Source organism: Pituophis catenifer, unplaced genomic scaffold, assembly GCF_029215685.1.
Source record: "Pituophis catenifer annectens isolate HBS135680 unplaced genomic scaffold, rPitCat1.0.hap2 SCAF_2, whole genome shotgun sequence".
Taxonomy (NCBI): domain Eukaryota; kingdom Metazoa; phylum Chordata; class Lepidosauria; order Squamata; family Colubridae; genus Pituophis; species Pituophis catenifer.
The window spans coordinates 234,739,200-234,762,600 of NW_027256882.1; the positions used below are offsets into that span (position 1 = coordinate 234,739,200).

General features: G+C 39.3%; 1 protein-coding gene across 1 annotated transcript; it reads left to right on the top strand.

The window, feature by feature from the left end:
• The first annotated feature begins 908 nt into the window (after positions 1–908).
• HABP4 (hyaluronan binding protein 4) lies at positions 909–23,125 on the top strand. The gene is made up of 8 exons (XM_070935644.1): positions 909–1,284; positions 10,298–10,445; positions 13,350–13,511; positions 14,060–14,131; positions 15,925–16,008; positions 19,700–19,868; positions 20,866–21,048; positions 22,823–23,125. The coding sequence occupies exons 1-8, from the start codon at positions 990–992 to the stop codon at positions 22,877–22,879; spliced, it is 1,170 nt and encodes a 389-aa protein (XP_070791745.1). The 5' UTR covers positions 909–989; the 3' UTR covers positions 22,880–23,125.
• The last annotated feature ends 276 nt before the right edge of the window (positions 23,126–23,401 follow it).

Here is a 23,401-nt window from a genome sequence, read left to right on the forward strand (position 1 = left end):
CCAAAATGAAATAACCATGAAATGCTTTTGACTAGTTTGAGGGAATTTGCCAATGTAACAATAGAGAAGTCCTAAAGTAAAAACTTGAAACAGTAACAGCATCATAATTTAGTAAGATTCGCTTGACAATGAAATGGCATATAAACTTAATAAAATAATAAATTCTGGCACAGCTTGCATAACACTATATTTGAAATTAATCTTGCTCTAACTTTAACCCAATATTTGTATTTTTTTTTTTTGCCCTTCCCACTTGCACATTAATATGTCCATATGTGCATTGAGTCAGGGTGCAATGTAATTATTAAAGACGTTTAACTAAAACCAGAGACATTAAAGATCAATAGAAGAGAACATTTGTAGCTCAGGGTTGAAATGATATTACCTAGTTTGGGTAATAAAGGATCTGCAAAGAGGCTCAGAGAATACCCGTCAAGTTCAAGATAATCTTCAGCCATTGGGCCAATCACAGCTTCTTCACTTAGAGTGATTCATTGATGTTTCAGTGTTAGATTCAGTGTAGCATAGTAGTCAAGCAGCACTCAAATCTTTCGCCCCCTACTAGACGGAACTTTGATAATACTATATTACAAAAAAAAAAAAATCCTAATAACTCAAGGTTCTAACACGTGACGACACAGACGCTCTACGTCATCGACCAGCGGCGTGGGAAATTGTTGAGAGGTGGGGATCCCGTGTTTTCTTTGCTTGACTGAGGCAGAATTCCGGATGCTGATTGGTTAATGACTCTACACGTTTGTGAGGCTCATTATTGGGTAGGACCATAAAAAGCGGCGCTCTGGATTGGTTGCTCAGGCAGGGCTGGAGGCATTGCTGGCGCGTCGATTGGTAGCGCAGTCGGACGGGGCGGGCGAGTGGTCATGGCGTGGTTACTTGGGCCGTGCTGAGGGGAGCTTGCTTCTTTCTGTCGCATTCGGGAAGGGGTGGGTGCTGCTGCGGCGGCGGCGGCGGCTGACGGCACCACGACAATGAAAGGCGCGCTGGCCAGCCCCGTGGCCGCCGCCACAACTATGCAGGAGAGCTTTGGCTGCGCCGTCGCCAACCGCTTCCACCAGCTGCTCGATGATGAATCCGACCCTTTCGACATCCTCCGGGAGGCAGAGCAGCGCAAGCAGCAGAGCAAGAAGCGCGAAGAAGCGGCTTTTTCAACCGGCAGAAAACCTGGCCCCGGAGGAGTCGCTGCCGCCACCGCTGTCAAAAGAGAATCCCAGAAGGAGCGGAAAGGCTCCCCGTTCTTGCAGTCGGAGAGCCCCACAGCACCCGGTATGGAGCGGGAGGGGGCTTGCGTGGACCAGGAAATGGGATAAGCGGGAGATGGTGCCGGGAGTGGGAAAGCGGCCAGTGGTGCAGACCGAATCCGGCGGGCTTCCTTCTTGAAACAAGCCCGCTTTGATCGGCCCCCCTTTTGCCCGTAGAGTCGGCGACTCGCATTGCAGCATTAGAAGCGCCTTCCCCCCACCCCACCCCCTCCGGCAAATCTCACTCATTCCCACGAAACTCGCTCCTAGGTAAACGAGCGGCGACCCGCAGGCTTAACCCGGACAATTTCCTCCAAGGCGCACTTAAAATTGGGCGTTCGTTAGTTAAAGCAGTCTGTTCAAAGCCACGCGAGCAAGGAAGAGCTAGAACCGGTTTATGAGTTGTTTAAAAAAGAAAAAGAAAAAGTATCGGAGTCGGGCAGTCCCCCCTTTGGATCGAGGCGGAGGCGGAAGGTCTTTCGTCGGTCCTGGCCCTTTGCAGACCCCGGACGGACGGACGCACGTGCGCTCTTCCCTCCCTTTTTCTGCCTTTCGGTCAGTCGTCGGCTCTTCTCGCCTGAAAATACCGCGAACCAATCGAGGCGTCTTTCTGGCTCGGCGTGGAAGGGACGCGGGCGGAGCAGCCACCTGCTGGCCTTGCCCTAGCCTAGCTCGTGGTTCCTCTCTGCGCGGGTCGGGGCGGCTCATCCCAGGAAAGGCGCGAGCTATTGTGGCGTCTGGCCGAGATACATACATACATACATACATACATACATACATATTTGTTTTCCCAGTGGCGTTTACTGCAGGTGGTGCATGTGCTGAAAGCGAAGGGCGGCTCTATCTTGCCGTTGTGCTCGGCCTCCGCCTTCAGATGTAATTAACCGGGCTAGTCGGCGCCACCAGATAGCGAAACCTTCCCCGCCCATCGCTTCATCAGCGGAAAGGCGCTTTCCACCAAGCGGGGTTGTGGCTCTTTTTCAAGACGCGAGTACATATGACCTCGTTGGGGCTCCCCGCAGCACTTAAACCCAACCGGAAAAGTGATGTCATCTTAATTTAGTGGAAACAAATTTCACAATACTTTGATGTTTCGTTTTTTGTTTTGAAATGACATTCATGCAACTGAAGATTCGTTCGTTAATTGAATCCGTGTTTAAAACTCTCTTTGAGAGCCAGAGCCTTCCCTAACCTTCTCTCACTGGTCTCCTGGAGTCATTCGGTGTTCCAGTGGATTATCATTTAAAAAAAAAAGTATGAATGAAACAGGTTAAAAGGAAACAAGTAGCAGGATGTGTGCCATGAGAAATATGCCAGAAATAATTTCGATACTACTTTTCTCTTCCATTGTTGTTTATTAATGAAGCATAGTGCTATCTGGACCAATAAAATCGTATTTTTTATGTATCCAGATGCAACTGGCTTGAACCTGAACTAGTGGGAACTACTACTAGTGGGTACTAGTGGGAACCACAGTGTATAGTCTTAGTAATAGTATTTTTTATATAAAGGTAGTCCTTGACTCAAGACCACAATTGAGCCCAACATTTCTGTTAAGTGAGACATTTGTTCAGTGAGTTTTGCCCCATTTTCCGACTTTGCTTGCCACAGTTAAGTGAATCACTGCAGTTAATAAGTTAGTAACCCAGTTGTTAAGTGAATCTGGCTTCCCCATTAACTTTGCATGTGAGGTGGTTGCAAAAGGTGATCACATGACTCCAGGATACAGCAATGGTCATAAATACGAGCCAGTTGTCAATCATATGAAGTTTGATCACATGATCTTGGGGATGCTGCAAAGGTGGTAACTGAAAAATGATCACAAGTCACTTTTTTCAGTGCTGTTGTAACTTTGAAAGGTCACTAAATGTAAGTTGAGGACTACCTGTACTCACACAAATCCTTTGCGGTGGGTTAAGCTGAGAAAGATTGGCCGTAAGTCACCCAACCAGCTTTCATGGCTAAGGGAGGCCTAAAATCCTCAGTCACCTGGTTTCTAGGCCAGCACCTTAACCATCACACTAAACTGGCTGTATACAGTAGAGCAAATGACAGCTGCTTTAAGGAATTGCAAACAGATGAGACATCTGCACCCTCAAGCAATCCAAATAGCCTTTTATCCTTTGAATTTCAAGTTCTCCAAAGCTCTAGTAATTTTCATGACTGTGGAAATTAAATTGAGGTATATTAGTTAAAAGATATACCTGAACTGGCAGTTTTTGTTCTTGTATTTCCGGGTATTGAGCCAAAACTAAAACAAACAAGTAAGGAATAAGAACACAGGCTATTTTTTAAGATATGTGCACATTTTGGTCTAAATCGCAGTATCCCAAGTCAGCAGAACTGCATATTTTCCCCAGTCAGGGTCTGATCAGCTTTTGAATAGCATATGGATAGTTAGCTCTGTAGGAAGAGAGTTTGTGGTTGCTACAACCAAGTGAAGGCTTCATTAAGCCTCTCCAGCATCACTTTTGTGGCTTTTAGAGTCTACAAAATTTATTATTTATTTATTTTATTTATTTATTTTATTTCTATACCGCCCTTCTCCCGAAGGACTCAGGGCAGTGTACAGCCTAATTAAAAACACAAAGACAGACAATATTTAAAAATAATTAAAATTATTAAATAATAGGCCCAATTTATAAAACCCCGAATTTAAAAACCCAATTTAAAACCAATTAAAATCTTTATATTGATAACCCAGCCCGGCAGAACAACAAAATGCACAAGACTAAAAGTTTAGAGCAGGGATGTCTAAGCTTGGCAACTTTTAAGACTTGTGGACTTCAACTGGCTGGCTGGGGAATTCTGGGCAACTCTTAAAGTTGCCAAGACTGGACATTCCTGAATGTATGTGTGTTGGGGTAGTTGAAAGGGTTGAAATTGATGTTTTTAAGGCAGAAACTGGCTGAAGGTTGCTCAGCCAATCCTACAAAAGAGCTGATGGCTGATAAGCAGTAGCAACTCCCTTCCTATTTCATTCTTTATCTTTGAGAGCTAATTAGCCCATGTAAAAGTCTTCTTATAAATGGCTTGATGAATTGTAATTATGTAGGTTTAATTTTGCATTCTTTAAATGTACAAGTTGATAATTTCCTGTACTGGAATCTATCATGTTGCTACAAAATCTTTTTCTAACGATTCTGTGTAGTGGCACGCAAAACTAATTGTTTTCATTTGGTAAAGTTTATGCAGTTGTAGTCTCAAGCCTGTATTTGGCAATTCATGAATTTTTCACAAAGTTTTTCAGGCAAGACAGTCTAAATAACACATCAAGCACTTAAATTTGTTTTTATTCTTTAAGAATTCTCAAATCCAAACCGGTATAAACTAGCTGCTTTCCTGTCACAAATTATCTTACTTTTTCCAGAGGTAATGTGAAAGTGGTGCATAAAGCCACTTTGTCTTTGAGCCATTTTGAGTTTATAAAAATGTATGCTATGTCACAATGAACATACAATTCCTTCATTTTTTAAAGTATAAGATGTCTTACTGCTCTTGGTTTCCAAATTGAAACCATCTATCAAAGTTGAGTTTCTTGTAGATAATAAAGAACATTAGTTGATTTGCTCTTATTTTTCCTTAGCTTGTAAAATTGCTTTTGGAACATCTGTTTTTTTCTCAGAAATTAACTTGAGAAAGGGGGGGGGAAGAAACTTGTGTGAAAACTTGAGATGAGATTGTTTTTATAGGAAAAGAAAAGATAATATTTTCTGAATGGACATTTTCATGAAGTTAGGTTTAAATTTATTTTATTTATTTATATATATTACACATGTATTATTATAAATAACTCAAGGCAGTGAACATACTTCCTCCTCCTCCTCCTATTTTTTCTACACCAACAGCCCTTTGAGGTGAGGTTGGGATGAGAGACAGTAACTGGCCCAAAGTCACCCAGCTGGCTTTTATGACTAAGGCGAGATTTTAACTCAGTCTGCTGGTTTCTAGGGTTCCTAGGGTTTTATATTATTATTTGTAATTTAAAATTTACAGGGCTTATATTCCCAATATGTTGTTTTAATTTTATAGTAGATGCAAGGATGTTTTAATAAATATAAAAGATCCTTCATGGATTAGAAGTGTTAAATTTATATGCAAATGTTGATGATATTTTGCTATTTCATCATTCATATAAATATTTGTTTATTACAAAACATATATCCCACCTCGTGATAGATTCAGTATGGATCAAAATCATCAAAACAATATATTAAAATAACAACTATAGTGAACATCAGTATATAAATAGAATTCTTCAAAAAAAAGAAGCTAATGTTAAAACTAATAATTGTAAGTTTGCTTCTTATATTTAATACCAGCATATTTTATTAGAATTGATAACATACAATTCTGATGTGGTTGTACAATCATTTAATATTAAAATATATTGTTCATTCTGTAGCAAATGGTATGCTCAATATAAAAAATAGGATCATTAGTTCAGAGTACAGCTGTGTTCATTGAAGCTAAAATGTAAATAAGATGAAAATTAACTATAGAATGCAAAAAGATTTGCAGAAGCAGACTTTGATCCAAGTATAACAAATTTATATGAGGATTAAAAATCCAAAGAATAAAAGTATAGAATAGTAGCATTTGGCAGATCTATTTAAAAGTTATTGCATAACATAATTCCATATATTTATTCATTGAGATATTTTGTTTGTCAAGTTGTATAAAACACTGCAACCATAATTAGAGCTCAATGGGTTATTGGCTAAGTGGATAAGATGCTGAGCTTGTCGTTCAAAAGAGCGGCAGTTCAGTTCGAATCCCTAGTGCCGCATAAGTTCCCATTACTTGTCCCAGCTTCTGCCAACCTAGCAGTTCGAAAGCACGTAAAAATTGCAAGTAGAAAAATAGGGACCACCTTTGGTGGGAAGGTAACAGTGTTCCGTGCGCCTTTGGCGTTTAGTCATGCTGACCACATGATCACGGAGACATTTTCAGACAGCGCTGGTTCTTCGGCTTTGAAACAGAGATGAGCACTGCCCCTTAGAGTCGGGAACAACTAGCACATATGTGCGAGGGGAACCTTTACCTTTACCTAATGGGTTATTATTAAAAGTAATAATAAGAAATGGCCCAGCAGATGTATTTCAATCTATGGAACAGGCTGTCTGATTACTTGATAAATATATGATAAATATTATTTAGCTTAATTGGGTAATTTCCAGATAGGTGGATTTCAACTCCTAGAATTCTCTGCTAAACCTACACTGGCTAGGAATTTTAGTAGTTGAATTACATGCTTTTGGAGGTTCTCAACTCCGGAAAACAATTTTAGAGTTGAATTATGAAGAGTTTTATATGGAAGTTACTGTAGATGATGCAATATTTGTATGATGTGCTATAATTATCAGTGATTAAGAAAACCACTGAGAAGTGTGGGAGAATTAATAGGATCTTTTCCATGTTTCTTTCCTGCGATAGATCATTGCACGGAGCCACTAAGATACCGTAGTTCACATTATAAAATTAGAATTTTTAAATACATGCAAACATAGTTTTTATTCAAACAATTTTATACAAACAATTTTCTTACGCTGAAATAATTTTTATAGTATAAACTTAATTTTGTTTACAAGAGATTTTTCCAGGTGTTGTGTGGCTATGAAATACAATATTCTTTAGAATGTCCCTTCATATCCTTTGTTTAGCATCGTTTAAGTGAAACCGTTTTGAATACTGTAAAATAGACTTTACACACACACACACACACACACACACACACACACACACACACGTATGTTTTAGGGCATTTAAACGTGAAGTCTAATCCTTCTGAAGGATTTTTCTGCTGTTTATATGATAAGGAAAGTTGGATTGTTTATTTATTACTTAGGCATATGTAGTGCCTCAACAAACTTCTTCAGTGGACTGAAGTTGCCTTGATGGTTCAGAAGGCTAATCTCTTTACTTTAAAGCAGTATTAATTTCTTGTTGTCTTGTCTTCATATATGTGAAATTTGTTGTGAGGCTTCAGCCTTGTGAATTACATAAAACCCTATATAGCAGAAATGGATTATCTCTCCTTTTTATTGTTTCTACAGCAACAATATGCCTGTATATTCAGAAGGTATAATTCTCACACAGAATTATATAATTCTGACCTCATCTTTACTATGTGTTTAGCAGAAACGCCCACTTGAAGTAAACTATCTATACAGATAGATTCAAAATTACGGAATAATTTATTAGGTTAAAGTTTTAAAATTGTAGTCAACATCCACCCGCTAAGGCAGAAGTGTACAGTTTGAGCTCTAAGATAAAAATTGCAATTTGGAATTGTTAGGAGGAGGTGATTATGAACTATATGAGAACAGTCATAATGATATTCAATTTTAGCTCAATTTAAATGTAAATTAAATTTACTTCCAAAAATACTGCAAGTATTACATCCACTTCTGAGTTCTTCATTTGTTCTAAGGAAGTGACTTGATTGGTGTAGGAGTCTGTATACATACTTTGTATTGAAATATTCTATTTGGACCTCTGTTTAACTATTCTACTCTGAATAATAATAGCTGTCTGGAATCTCTACCAACATTTCTCGTAAATTGGATTTGTAAACTTCATGAAAGAAATGATTGACAAACTTTGGTCAGGTTATTTACCATGTGTTTCTGCCTTCATCCTTTCATTCAAAATGATGATTTTGCAAAGCTTCAAGCTTGGTGGTTTCATGCCAAAATTGAATTCTTCAATTAACCGAGTTAAAAGGATCTCTAATAGTAATTTAATTTGAATAACACCTTGGAATATTTTCTAACTTCTGCGCAAATAAACTTTTTAGTGCAGTTCACTCTTGAGTTGGTTAATACAAGCAGAATTGATAAAAGGTTTTTGATAACTCTCAGGATGCAGTGGTGCTTTATTTTTAACACTTGGTTTGTTTACTTCTGCCCTTTAATTCCTTTTGCAAATATCTTCTCGTAATATCAGTCTTTTAAAGAAATTGTGATTTTGTTTGGGCATAACAATGTTTGCTTGTACCTTGGAAAAATGCTTACTACCTTTGAATCTAACAGTGTGCATCAGAATTATGGAACCTTGGTATAAGTTAAAAGTATATAGTGTGATAATATGATTAGTATCAGCTGGGGCTGGGCAACCAGATTAAACTAAAATTTATAATGCAGAGTTACTCCTCCGATTAATTTTTTTCAGAAACAGCAGGTACTGTTGTAATAGTTGTATCCAGTCATGCTATGAGTGTTGGGCTAAAGTTGATTTGAGAGTTTTGTTTCATTGATCAGTCTAATTCGTGAGTATAATATGTCAGCACATTCAGAGATGTTCTTGAATGTCCCATAACTGTTCATGTGTTGCTTTAATGTAGCACGGTAAACTTCTTAGTTTCTGATCAAAGTTATTTTCTCTTCTATAAAAAAATAGCTCATAGGCCTGAAGCCTGCCCATTACACACACACGCGCGCGCGCACACACACACACACACACACACACACACACACACAGTACTCGATTAAATGACTAATCATTCAGTGACCTCTTGAAGTTATGACAGTGCTGAATGAGTGGTAGTTGCATATGGTCTTTGAAATTCTGGCCATCCCAGCATCTCCATGGTCACGTGATCATGATCTGGGCCCTTGGCAAATGGCTCATGTTTATGACAGTTGCAGTATACCATAGTCATGTGATCACCATTTGCTATCTTCCCTGCTGGCTTCCCAGAAACAAAGTCAATGGGGAAGTTGGAATCACTTGGTTAAGTCTCTCCCAGCAACTCTGCACTCATAGAGCATCTTGACAGTGCATCCATGCACTTGTGCCACCCTCGTGCACTCTTCACAAGCCTCACTGTGCTCCTGCCACACGTTCCCACCTACTTGCACACCTCTATGCACCCTTTTCAAACAGGCCCCTCATGCACTTTGCATACCCACTCCAAGCCTTGCACCTGCGCCTTGCCTCCACAGCTTCTTGCATACCCTGTATGCATTATTCGCTGTGCTTGTGCTATGCCTTTTTTGCCACTTGCATACCCTCCTGCATCCTTCCTGAATCCTTCTCAACCCATGTCCCTGAGCTGCACATCCCCGCTGCTCCCTCTCCACTCAGCAGCAGCCATTTATCAGCCTACTGGCTTAGGCCCGGGGTACTTGCAGGACCATCTCCAGCCGCTCTCCCATCGTCCTGTGTGCTCTCACAGAGTGGGCCTCCTCAGGGTACCATCGGCCAAACAATGTCGGCTGACGGCCCCTAGGAGGAGAGCGTTCTCTGTGAGAGCCCCGACCCTCTGGAATGGATTGCCCACCGAGCTCAGGACCGCCCCCGACCTTCTTTCCTTCCGTCATGAGCTGAAGACGTGACTGTTCCATCAACTTAACTGATCCATTTGGGGGTACACTGTTATAATTTTAAATTGTTTTAATAGGGTTGCTGATTTTAATTTTTATTTCGTTGTGATTTGTATCAGAAATTGTCATTTTGTAAGCCGCCTTGAGTCCCCAGGGAGAAAGGCGACATATAAATCGCAATAATAAATAAATAAATACTGGCCTGCTTGCGAGCTGCATGGGATTTGCAAATTTCTGCCGGTTTTCCCCAATGTCTTTGCTTGTTGGAAGTCAGTGGGAAGTTGCAAGAAAATCCATGCTTAACAACTCACAAACACAACTTAATGACAGCAGTAGGGACTGGAGGGATTGCTATTGATAAGAGAAGCAGCCATGCTTTATGAGTGCATCATTTAACAATAAAAAATCCAGTCCCAGTTTTCATTGTTAAAAGTGAGGACTACCTGTGTAGTGAACTTAAAGTTATTTGATTCAGCAATAGATAGACAGCAGTGATTTTGTTGTTAAATATTGAAATTTCCAAGGAATTTCTCTATCACTTTGGAATATTTGCTGCTCTGAGTTGCCTTATGGGCTAAGATATTTTGTTTGGGACAGAAAGAAAATAGCATCAAAAATAATAGGATTGGGTGATTATAGTAAACACGGGGCAATTACCTCTGTTTTAAATGTAACTAATGCCACTAATCTAAATATGTTGATTTTCCACAGGCCAAAAGCGAGCTCCAAAAAGAGGAGAACAACAGGGCTGGAATGAAAACCGAGGTACGGAGATAAAACAAGATAAAGCTGAATGGAAACCTTTCAGAGAATACTGTCCTCATGAAATGGAAAGACAAGCAGAGTTTACACTAGAAAGGTATGTGTTGTTGAAGGATTTATTTATACATTGTAAATTTGGAAAATGTAAAATCAGTTAATAAGAAAAATTAAAACTTTTTAAAAATGATGTTAACATTTAATGGAGATAGTCCTTGGGTTATGAAAGCAATTGGGACCAGAACTTTTGTCGTGCGATGTCATGTGACCACATCACTTAGTGACAACAATCCCGTCAGTTGCCGTTGTAATTCCAGGACTTCACAGGTTGTTAAACAGGAAGAGGTTGGAATTCCAGACAAGGAGCGTGTGAGTGCTGCAGAGTGTGGGTAAGCGACACAGGCAGATATTAAGAGACAATGACTAGGAATCATGGATGGATGCTGTGGAATGTAGGCGGGTCAGCAAGGGCTAGAGGTGCATGCTGTGGAGTGTGAGTTGGCAAGTGCTGTGGAGTATAAGATCTCTAATGGGCTTCCTTGGGGGCAACTTAAGGGAACAAGTTGTGACCGGTTTCCTTATTGACTTTGCTTGTGGGAAATGGTCAGGGATGGTCGCAAATAGTGATCACATGAGCATGAGACTTTGCAACTGTCATAAGTACAAGCTGGTTAACCAAGTGCAAATATCACAATCATGACAGCAAGATTATTACAACAGCTGGTATTTCAAGGACCGGTCATAAGTACTACTTGTTCAGTGCTGTCATGACTTTGAATGGTTGCTGAATGACTGGTATTAACTCCAGGATTATCTGTTAAAAAGACATGTAAAAAGTACATCAAGGTAAATACAAACCGTAAGATTACAAACTAAATACAAACTACAGTACAAACTAAACAAGGGATCTAATGTGTTAGGAAGATTACAGTTTTCTAATATATCATTAATTGCTTATGAAATTATAAAATGTATTATCACTTAAAGTTTTAAACATCACTATTAAGCTTTAAGCTAAAATTAACATGTTTAGGAGCCATATTCACAGAATATAAATCATTGACTAAAATTATAAGATGTAATAAATTGAATACCATGAATCTAGTTTCCTGTAAAGTTGAAACATAAAGTCTACACATGGAAAATTTTACATTTGAGATTGATACAAATCTGAGATTCTGTACTAGGATTGAAAGCTTTAAAGCAATGGTGAAATCTAAAATTTGTTACTACTGGTTCTGTGGGCATGGCTTGGTGGGGGGAATGTGACTGGGTGGGCGTGGCCAATTTTTTAAATTTTTTTACTTTTAAAACCATTTTTTCTACAACCTCTTTGGCGAAGAGGTTGTAAAAAAATGCTTTCAAAAGGCTCTGATGATCCCAGCTGAGTTGTCTTTCTGACAAACAAAGTCAATCAGGAAACCAGATTCACTTAACATCTATGTTACTAATTTGACAGCTGCAGCGATTCACTTAACAAATGTGGCAAGGAAAGTCGTAAAATGGAGCAAAACTCACTTAATTTATTGATATTGTTTCCTGATTTCTTATTTGTACCCTATGACTTTTTTTTCTTTTAAATGCCTCTGCCTATCAGGCAACTCAGCTTGGATCGTCAGAGGCATTTAAAAGAAAAAAGCCTCTGCCGATCAGGCAACTCTACAATTCTGAAGAGGTTGTAGAAAAAATGTTTTTAAAAGCCTCTGACGATTCCAGCTGAGCCGCGCGATCATCAGAGGTTTTTTTTTTTTTTACTTTTAAAAGCATTTTTTTGGCCGAAGAGGTTGTAGAAAAAATGCTTTTAAAAGTAAAAAAAAAGCCTCTGATGATTGTGTGGCTCGGCTGGGTATGGGGGGGGGAAGGATTTTTGCTACCGGTTCTCCGAACCACCCATCTCCATCGGTACCGGATTGGGTGATCCAGTCCGAACCGGGAGCATTTCACCCCTGCTTTAAAGGTATTCTGAGCTGGGAGCTGCTTTGGAATTGGCATGATTAGTAGTTCAATTTTTATTTAAAATTGGCATCTATTTCTATTATTTTTATTATTATCTGTGGTTTAATGTGGGAGTAGGGGTGTTTATTACTTGCTCTTTACAGGTAGTCCTCGACTTACAACAGTTCATTTAGTGACCATTCAAAGCTACAACATCACTGAAAAAAGTGACTTATGACCATTTTTCACATTTATAACTGTTGTAGCATTCCCCATGGTCATGTGATTTACATTTGGATGCTTGACAACTGACTCACATTTATGACAGTTGCAGTGTCCTGGAGTGTCCCGGAGTCATGTGATCCCTTTTTGTGACCTTTCTGACAAACAAAGTCAATCAGGAAACCAGATTCACTTAACATCTATGTTACTAATTTGACAGCTGCAGCGATTCACTTAACAAATGTGGCAAGGAAAGTCGTAAAATGGAGCAAAACTCACTTAATTTATTTATATTGTTTCCTGATTTCTTATTTGTACCCTATGACTATCATTAAGTGTTGTACCTTATGATTCTTGATGAATGTATCTTTTCTTTTATGTACACTGAGAGCATATGCACCAAGACAAATTCCTTGAGTGTCCAATCACACTTGGCCAATAAAGAATTCTATTCTATTCTGTTCTATTCTATTCTATTCTATTCTATTCTATTCTATTCTATTCTATTCTATTCTATTCTATTCTATTCTATTCTATTCTATTCTAACAAATTTCTCACTTAACATAAATTTGGGGCTCAATTGTGGCTGTAAATTGAGGACTACCTGTAAATGTACCATGGATGTTCTAGTGTTGAGATTTTAACCGGCAGAATTTCTCAAGCGCAGAATGAATGAATGAACTGAAATTAGAAACTTGTTCAGTGCTGCATTTGGAATATTGACAGAGCTTATTGAAAATGACTTCCATTATTCTAGATAATGACAACAGATTTAAGGACCAAGGTGTAACAATATATTACCTTTGATTTAGTAAACAACTGACGGATGATTCCTTTTGTTTTCAGACCAATAGAGCGCTTTGATCGGGAAAGGCCAATGAGAGGTCGTGGGGGAGGAAGGGGCGGATTGCAGGGCAGAGGCAGAGGTGGTGGTATGAACAGGACCTTCAATGGCTTTGATCAAAGAGGGAAGCGGGAATTTGACCGGCAGAGCGGGAGTGACAAAACGTAAGTGCTGCTTTGTATGTGCATTTGTCGTTTTTAAATCAATCTTTGAACTTATTGCTAAGAAATGTGAGGTTGGCTCCCTTGTGTATTATCCTTTTTGTTTATATTCAGACAGGAATTTGGCATGAAAATTGGCTTTGCTGTTCTATGACTTGTAATTGATTAACTTTTTTTTTTTTACATGTATTTGATTCATTAATGTGTAAAACTTTTTAATAACTGTTGGCTGCTGTCCTGGAATCAGCTGGTCCCAAAAGTGGGTTTTATATATATACAAAATAAGTAATAGCTTCATAATAAGGAGTCTTAAGTAAATGTGATGGGAATGCTGATACTTTTGTAAAATTTAATCTTTTGTAGCTCTGCTTCTTGGGGATGCTCTCCAGACATGGGGCTTCAGCTCTCAAAATTCTCAAATGTTGGCTGCGGAATTCTGAGAGTGGAATTTCATACACATGCTTGGGAAGTGATCTCAAACTGGTAAAAACCTGCATAATTCTGTGAATATTTAATTTAATTTCTAAGACAAGTGAAATTTCTATCTACAGAGGAGTCCGTGCAGAAGATAAAAGAGGCGGAAGTGGACCACGTAACTGGGGAACTGCTAAGGATGATATGAGGTATGAGAAATGTGTTCATAATTTCCAGGGCATCGTTTCCACATCTCCATAACATTAAAGATACTTATTTTAACTATTGGATGCTGACTGAAGAGAAGTCCCTTTCCTATGGTTTTGAAAAGTTGTTTTCAGTGTACAGCTGAATAATATGAAACGTATAGGGTGATTTGTAATGTAACACCCTGAGGGCCAGTGGGGAAGGAAAGGGTGCAAATTGCTATTTGTGAATTTCCTTAATTATCTCACCTTAGATCCAATTTGAGTTGTAGGCAGTTCCTCCTTTACTCTTGCCCTGCCCCCACCGTGTCTTGCCTCCTTTTTTATGTTGAAACACTTGTCTAGACTAATCTTGCTGCAGTAAACAGTGCAGAATTTATTTTTCCCCAAGGCCTCTTTTTCACGGGGCTTTAGCAGGGCTGAGACACATCTGTCTCTTTTTTTGTCTTAGATCATAAGAACTGAGAAAGAAACTAACATTTGGATGCTTTCTTCAGCTTTAAACGTTTGGAAGCAGGATTTTGAACAGGAAGACATGTCGGGTCTTGCTCCACTGAAAAACCCGAAGTTCCTGTAATAAAAGGACGTAGCCTTGTGGTTACGTTTGTGTGTGTGGGTTCACATTAAATCTTCTTTCAAGCAAGAGTTGGAAAAAAACCCCTTTATCTCAATCTCTGAAGACAGATGGCTTTCTCAAATTCCAGTTTAGATCATTTTAAAGATAGTAATCCATGAAGGAAAAGTAAAGATTTGCATAGGCTTGTCTTTGTGGGAAAACGAAATGATTGAAATTTAAATAGAAAAATGACTGCTAGCTATATTCGTCAGTGGTGAATATCTTGGAAGATGATCAGGGACAGAAGCTAAATGCTTGTATCTCCTTGTTGGCTTTGTGCCAGAGGAATGGGTTAAGGAAGAAGCAGCATGGGCATGCATTTTCTGGGGTTTTATGTAATGAGATTTGGGTAGCCTCTGTTCAGTTAATGACATACTTCTACTGAGATTCATACAGTGCATAATGCAACATGCAACTTGCAGACGTTCATATTCTATGAGTCCACCTGTTGTGACCAAGGCCCAAGTAATGATTACCAAACACAATTCAGTCCTCAACAAACTTAGTTTATTAAAACAGCTGAGAATTAATTCATGCTCAGTCCAAAACAAAATTCTTAATAACCAGTCCGTTGGCCTTATCACCAACCTTTGATGTCTTTGGCAACCTGCCAAAGGCTTTACTTGGCAAAACCCCCACAAAGTTCAAGAGACGCTGACAAGAAGCACGGAAATCAACGTTGCTTTTCTACAAAGAACCCAATGGCTCGTTGCTGCTCTTTTAAGCCTTATGGGAGTGGCCAATCATCTTCTGGCCTTACTCCCGAGTTGTCCTTTTTTCTTCAGCTGCTCTTGCCTTCTGGCAGCTCTTCACATGCGTGCACTAGGAACAGGCTCCTCCTGTTCCTCTGCCTCTCTGCTGTCCGCCTCTGGAGGCTCCGGAGTCCATGCATCACTCCCAGATGGCCCTGGCCCCATCTCTGCCTCTGACGCAGAGCCCTCGTCTGGGCCTTCCCCTGACTCCAGGACTGGTCCATTGTCCTCCCCAGCCTCTTCATTGTCCAACTCCGCTGCCAGGTCCGCAGGCTGCTGGCGGACCACAACACTACCCCAAAGCTCTGAAGCAGCTTTCCCAGTCTGATGATGTAAGAGAGTGAGGAACTATGTTTTTGTTTAAGGCGTGTGAGGAATCCTGTCTAGTGTAGCTTTTGTATTTCACCTGTGCATTACTATTTCTACAGTGAGCTGGAACAGACTGCTCCTATGGAAGAGACTGCAGAAACAGAAGAGAGCCCAGGAGCACCCGACGGAGAACCTCCAATGAAGTATGGCCTGCTTTGGCAATCTGGCTTTTGTTGCTCCTTAAATCTCTGTCAGAAGATCTAGCCTTTCGCTTGGAAGTTTATTCCAACTGTGTGCCAAGCGGACCTGATCTCAGCACGGCCACTAGAAAATGGAATTGATCCTGGGGCATTATAACAATGCTTTAATGATTTCAGCCGATCTTTAGAAACTCTTGGAATTATTGAAATATATGTTGTGGTTTATCCAGGTGGTTAGTAACATGGTTTACATCAGGCTTTGCCAGCTGGTAATGACATGTTGTCAAACAACTAGCGGGCTATAATTTTCTTGGATAAACTGCAAAACCTAATATTTAGGTTAACCTAGATCAGAGGTCTTCAAATTCTCCAGCCAGCATAGCTGGCTGGAGAATTCTGGAAGTTGAAGTCCACAAGTCTTAAAGCTGCCAAGTTTGAAGACCTTTGACCTAGATATTAGGGATGAGATTTTAAACAAATATTTCTTTGATTTTTTAAATCTCGTTCATTCTTTCATTGAAGTCTTTTTATTTTTGTTTTGATCTGTATATTGCCTTTTTGCCGTCATTGAACTCTATGTGGTAACAATATGGTTTTGAAAGAATATTTCAGAGAAGGAATAGCAAGAACCCTAGAAGAAAATTCTGCTCTCCCTATAAATTAATTTAGAACTGGATTGGCAACAGAACTGTTGCCATAGGGCAGTGATGGCTAACTTTTTTGCCATCGCGTGCCAAAAGTGGGGGGAGTACGGGGCGGGTCGCGCACGCATGTGCCCAAACCCATAATTCAATTCCCCCCTGCGGCCCCCCCCACACACATACGTGTGCTACCCCCCGCTTTGCACTCCCCTCACTTTTGGCACACGACGGCAAAAAAGTTACTGGTGGGCCCAGTAGGCCCATTTTTCACCCTCCCCAGGCTCCAGAGGCTTTCTTGGAGCCTGGGGAGGGCGGAAACGACCTTCCCCACCCCCCTGGAGGCCCTCTGGAGGCTGGAAACAGCCTGTTTCCCGAGTTCCAGTGGGCCCAGAAGGCCCAAAAATCAGTTGGCTGGCGTGCACATGCACGCTGGAGCTGAGCTAGGGCAATGCTTGCGTGCCCACAAATATGGCTCCGAGTGCCACCTGTGACACGCGTGCCATAGGTTCGCCATCATGGCCATAGGGTGTAAAATGTCTGTACTTCTCATATTGTTTTAAATTTAGACTGTACATCACCAGAGTCACCGTGGAGTTGTATAGTTCTTGCATATACTTTTCTAGAAAATGTACATACCATATTTTTTGGAGTATAAGACACTTTCCCCCCTAAAAGGGGGTGAAAATTTGGGTGCGTTTTATACACTGAATGTAACCCCGCCCACCCACTGGCCCCCACCCTTTGGCCTCTGCCTACCAGCAATTTACCTCCTTGTAGCAAGCAGCAAGAAGAAACAGACCATTTCAGCTTCAGCACAGCCTAATTAGCACACGGTGATTGTCCGTTGCATCGGTCTCCCGAGTCTCAGCTGTTTGAGGCTGCAGGGACTGCCATTGCCTATTGCTGCGCGGGCCTCTGCTGCTTGGTGCAAGGAGGTAAATTGCTGGGAGGCAGATTTCTTTTTCTTGTTTTCCTCATCAAGAAAGGTAAGTGCGTCTTATAGTCCGGAGCATCTTATATTCCGAAAAATATGGTATTTATCAGGATATATTGATCTCATACTTTGGAATAAAAATGGATTCTTTCTTCTTTTGTTTGACAATGTCTGACCTTGTTTATTCATGAGGTATGAGACAGGCAGGCAGGCTAATAAAATAGAGTAACATTTTTTGGATTAATTTCAAGACAGGGATCTGTCTCTAGTGTGAGCTATCCCATTCATTAATAGAGACTAGTATTGATTCTATACCTTGAATTTTCTATAGTAAAATTAAGTAGCATGCAACTAACAACAACAAATGTATTGGAGACTTCCCAATCTCTCAAACAGCTCCCCTGTGAAGTATATTAGTCTGAAAAAGAATGATTAGCTCAGAGTAACCAGTAAGTTTTGCAAGCAAGTGAAAATTTGAATCTGTGTTTCTCAAAATCCTAGATGGATTTAGGTTGAGGAGTGGTGCCAGAGAAGTGTAATGGAAGACCTAAACATTTCAGCTTGCTAAATGAGCTAGATTATGCACCAGGGTTGCTACAATCAGTTTAGACTGAGCATATATTCAAACCATATTTGATCTCAGAAGACATGCAGGAAGCAGATAGCAAAACTGTAGTGTAATTTTTGATATACACCCAACAAAATATAAAGCAGATATCTGATCTAAACAGTTTTTCCTGGCCAGCTGTATGTTTTTTAACCAAATTTAAGACTTAAATTTACTATCATTGATCAGCAACAGATTTTAGGTTTAGTACGAAACCACATTCTAGGTTGCAAACATTTATACGTGCTGTGCTACTTAAACTATAGGCAACATGATGTACTATGGATCTTTGTCAGCTCATCCCTCTACATTGCTTTCATTTCTTTTTTGAATGAATGAATGAATGAATCTGGTATGCTCCAGAGTAGTATCTGTGGCACCTTCTTCATCATCTTGGTCAGCCTGGTCTCCCTCTGGCTTCAACAACTACTTTGTTAGGAAATGTGTACAGTTGGCTAGGAAAACAGTTTTAAGTCATGCTGGGTTAGGAGAATTCTGAGAATTGATGCCCACAACTCGGTTGGACACCCTTGGTTTAAGTCAGGGGTCAGCAACCTGTGGCTCTGGAGCCGCATGTGGCTCTTTCACCCCTCTGCTGCGGCTCCTTGTCACTCAAAATATGTGTCACAACTGCCAATGTGCTACACCCACCAGCACGCACTTTATTGAGCTTTTCAACCCCCGGTAGGCCAACCATGGACAAATTCAAGAAAATAAAAGTTTCAGAATTCAACTACATATGCTACTTTTGTGGCCGCTCAAGAAATAATCAGGCACGGGAAGGGTTTTGTGGCTCCCAGTGTTTTCTTTTCTGTGGGAAACGGGTCCAAATGGCTCTTCAAGTGTTTACGGTTGCAGACCCCTGGTTTAAGTGATGTGTTCTTAGAAGGAAGGGGAGTAAATCAATTCCTTTACTTTCTATGTCTAGCTATGTCTACAAAACCAACCAATGTTTGAATCAGCAAGCCCTCATTCCATGGCAATTATGAGTTCCCACATGCTTTCAAAAACTTAAACCAGAATTTAGTTTGCAGCGTACTGTGTTCAAAGTGCTTATTTTCCTTTTAATATAATAGAAGTGAAGTCCTTATAGCTTTATTATCAAAAGAGCTTGTTGAGAAAAAAAAACGTATTTAGAAAAGACCTAAAAATATGAAAATGGGGGATAGAAGGAAGCATCTTACTGAGGAAAAGTTTTGTCTCCCAACCCTACCAAAATAGCCTGATGCAGACTGATCATATGGTGAACTACAAATACTGAATATCTGGTTTGGAGTGGATAGGAACTAGAATACGTTAGAAGAGAGCAGACCTGATTGATTGGAGCATTGATTAGAAGCTCTCCAAGCTATAGCATTTCTACAAGCTTGGTAACCCATCATTTGGAAACAAGGAACCATTTAATGTTCTATAGAAATTCAAGTAGCTGTTTTCATTTAAGTTGTATTCTACCTTTCTGTCACTGGCATTTCACAGGCTAATTGTTTTTACTTTACAACTATAAACCCTTAGAATTGCTGAAGGAGAGCCAGTGGATGAAGTAGTTCAAGAGATGACATTGGATGAATGGAAAAATCTTCAAGAGCAAAATCGACCAAAGCCCGAATTCAACATCCGGAAGCCCGAAACCACTGTTCCTTCCAAAGCAGTGGTAATTCATAAGTCAAAATATAGAGATGATGTAAGCATTACCTTAGAATTTAGAACATTCTCCCTTTCAACTCTGTTAACATGTCTAGGTTATACTAAATTGAAATTTTTAGCTAGGGACTGAATAGATTGAAAAACACTACTAGAATTTATGTCAACCCCAGACCATTTTAAAACAATGTCAGGAACAGTCTTAATGTTTCTTTTTTCCGTAATTCATTTATATATTTATATAAATATATATATATATATTTATATATATAAAAAAGAATCTTTGCTGCTGGTTTTCTCATTTGTGGGTTTTCCAACATTACTTGTTCAGTTTAAGTTTCTAGTTTACAATCTACTGCTGAGTATGTTCTTTCATTTAGCAGGATGTTCACTAGAGAAAGGGAGAATAAACAATGGATTTTACTCAGACTGCCTTATGTTCACATGAAAGAATGAAGCCGTGTGCATATATTAACTGCACAGAGCTGCATTTATGTAGCATGATTCCATAAATGCTGGAATGAATTGAGCCTCTCTCTTTCCCACTCTGGTGAATTTGTGAAGAATCCTCTAGATATGTTTTCCGTTCACTTACACATACTTACATATATGCACAAGCATTTGCAAGGTTACTAGAGAAATAGCCATATTTTTCAAATTTTGCTGGCTGGTGTAGTTGTGTTTCAGCACTTAAAAGTCAACTAATGAGAGTAATGAGTGGACATGTACCAACCAGCAGCTGCTTTCTTAGCTTACCAAAGAGCTTTTTTTTTTTTTTTTAAGAAAGTGTCTGTGGAGAATTGCCATCTCTTGAGACTGGTTTTTGTGTTGTTTCACTCTATTGTGAGATGAGTCATAGAGGGAGCCCAGTTTCTCTGGGGGGTTCTATTCTCTTTAGAATGTCTCTGTAGTGTCCTTTATTTTTCCAGGGCAATTCTTTTTTAAATTTAAAGACGTCATTTGGCTCTTGATGCACTGTTTCTAGTTGAAGATGTATTAGGTTTAACCATAAAAAACGTTGATGCATTTTATTATAGGTGCTGAAGGAAGATTTTGAGGATGATTCTCACTTTTCCCGAAAAGCAGCAAATGACATCACTTCTCAACTGGACATTAACTTTGGGAATCTGCCTCGTCCTGGAAGAGGAGCCAGAGGAGCACGAGGAGGTCGTGGGCGTGTCCGAAGAGTTGAAAACTCATGGCCAAGGCCAGGAATGATGGTAATTACTATGTGCTAATTCTAATCCCTGGCTACTTCATTGCTGTAATTCAAATTATACAGCTGCCTAATCAAAATGGCATTGTCCCTGGGCAAAATGAAGGCAACAGAAATCACAGGATGTGTAGATGTACCGAAAAATCTGCATTTTTTAAATATTTCTTCAGAACCTACTCCTACCCAAGAAATTACTTGGATCCATTGAACATAATTTCTGAGTCCCTGATTTTTAAAAGCTTGGGTTGAATAAATAAAGCTAGGAAAAAAAACTTTAATATTAATAAAATGTATAAAAGTTCCTGAAAAAGCTTGCTACCATCCTAGCTGAGCCTTTGTGTACAATTTTTGACGTCTCATTTCGAACTAGTTCTCTGTCTGATATATGGTCATCAGCTATAGTTATATCAATCTTTAAAAAGGGTGACCTTAGTTCAGACGAAAATTATAGACCAATTTTGTGCTCTGTTACATGCAAAGTTATGAATCAATTATAAACCAATCCATTGTTCACCACTTAGAGACAAACAACTTGCTATCTGACAAAGGACCAGCATTTCTGGACCTTTGCACAAGTGGATTGCTGCTTTCCTGTCTAATAGACTGCAGAAAGTCAAAATAGGGAACTCACTGTCCAATCCTGCATCAGTTAACAGTGGTGTTCCGCAAGGCAGCGTTTTAGGTCCCACGCTTTTCTTGCTCTATATCAACAATTTATGTGATCAACTTAAAAGCAATTGTGTCCTTTTTGCTGATGACATAAAATTATTCAATACTACAGATAATTCTGTTGTTTTGAAAAGTGATCTCTACTACATGTCTGAATGGTCATCTATTTGGCAACTCCAAATTTCGATTAATAAATGCTCTGTCTTACAGATTGGTAAACATAATCAGAATGTCAAGTATAAGCTATGTGGCATTGATCTAGCAGATGACCCTCACTTTGTCAAGGACCTAGATGTATTTATCTCTTGACAACCTATGCTCCAAAGCTCACTGTAACAGCGTTGCTAAAAAAGCATTAAGAGTTGTAAATTTAGTTTTGCGAAGCTTTTTTTCTGGAAACATTGTATTGCTAATTAGAGCTTATAAAACTTATGCTAGACCAATCTTAGAATATTGTTCAACTGTTTGGAATCCCCACCATATATCTGACAAGTATTTCACGAGAAAAGTCTTGCACTCTTCTGTACATAATAGAATTCCCTATGCTACTAGGCTCAAAATTCTTGGTTTGGATAACTAAGAACTGCATCGCTTGCGGTCAGACCTAGGTATTGCATACAAAATAATACATACTAATGCTTTACCTGTAAATGACTTTTTCTGTTTTAATCACAATAATACGTGTGTGAACAACCACTTTAAACTCAATGTAAATCGTTCTAAACTTGACTGTAAAAAATATGATTTCAGTAATAGAGCTGTCAAAGTCTGGAATGCTCTACCTGATTCAGTTGTCTCAGCTACAAATTTTCAGTTTCAGTCACAAATCGACTTCCATGGACCCTACTTCATACTTAAGTGGTCAGTAGAGGGGGTGTGCACTAATGTGCCTATCGTTCCTGTCATTGTATTTTTTTTTTATTTTTGTTCTCATTTTGACAAATTCTAATAAAGTATAGTTTAAAACATTTAGGATAAACCTAAGGATAAACAGTAAATAGTACTTGGACTATTGCAGCGATTTAATGAACAAAGTCAAACTTATGTGTATCTTAGTAAACAAATATGTAGCTCTTATCCAACTGATCTAATTTTGCTTTTTCTTTTAGATGCATACTGCTGCTCCAAACCCAGATGACCCTGAGGATTTTCCCGCTTTGTCTTGAAAAAACTTAGTGACACCTCCAAAAATAGCTGTGGAAATACTATGTTGCTGTAGAAGAGAACACCGAAGTCTACAGAGAGAAATGACTTTTGTGTGTGAATTTTGCACTACTATGTGTTAAGACATACCCTGTGGGTTTGAAGGCGAGTTCCAGTAACACTGGTTTTGGATTAGTTGTATGAAGGCTTATGGTATCATATGTGAGGAATTTCAAATAAAAATTCAGGATGATGGTGTCAAACAGGTACAGATGGATGAGTCTTTGTCCCTTTTATTACAAACGTAAACCATATTAGATGGTTTGGGGACATGTTTGGACAACTTGTTTTCCAGTTTCACTAAGTGAAGTGTGTGCATTTGCCATACTTAAATTACAATTTTCAGAAGTTGGGAAACACTCACTGGTTGAGGTCAGGGGTGCTATTTTTACATCTTTTTTATCATTTAATATCGAAAGCTCCAAACTAGATTTTAAAGTTACAATTTGGAAATTAAAATTTGAAGAATGAGGGGCAACATGCAA

What these genes read in the sequence shown, in the direction of transcription:
- HABP4 (XM_070935644.1), top strand. Translation starts at nt 990, where the DNA reads ATGAAAGGCGCGCTGGCCAGCCCCGTGGCCGCCGCCACAACTATGCAG. An exon ending in ACTGCTAAGGATGATATGAG is followed by an intron (nt 14,132 to 15,924) that starts GTATGAGAAATG and finishes CTATTTCTACAG; the next exon opens with TGAGCTGGAACAGACTGCTC. An exon ending in GACGGAGAACCTCCAATGAA is followed by an intron (nt 16,009 to 19,699) that starts GTATGGCCTGCT and finishes ATAAACCCTTAG; the next exon opens with AATTGCTGAAGGAGAGCCAG.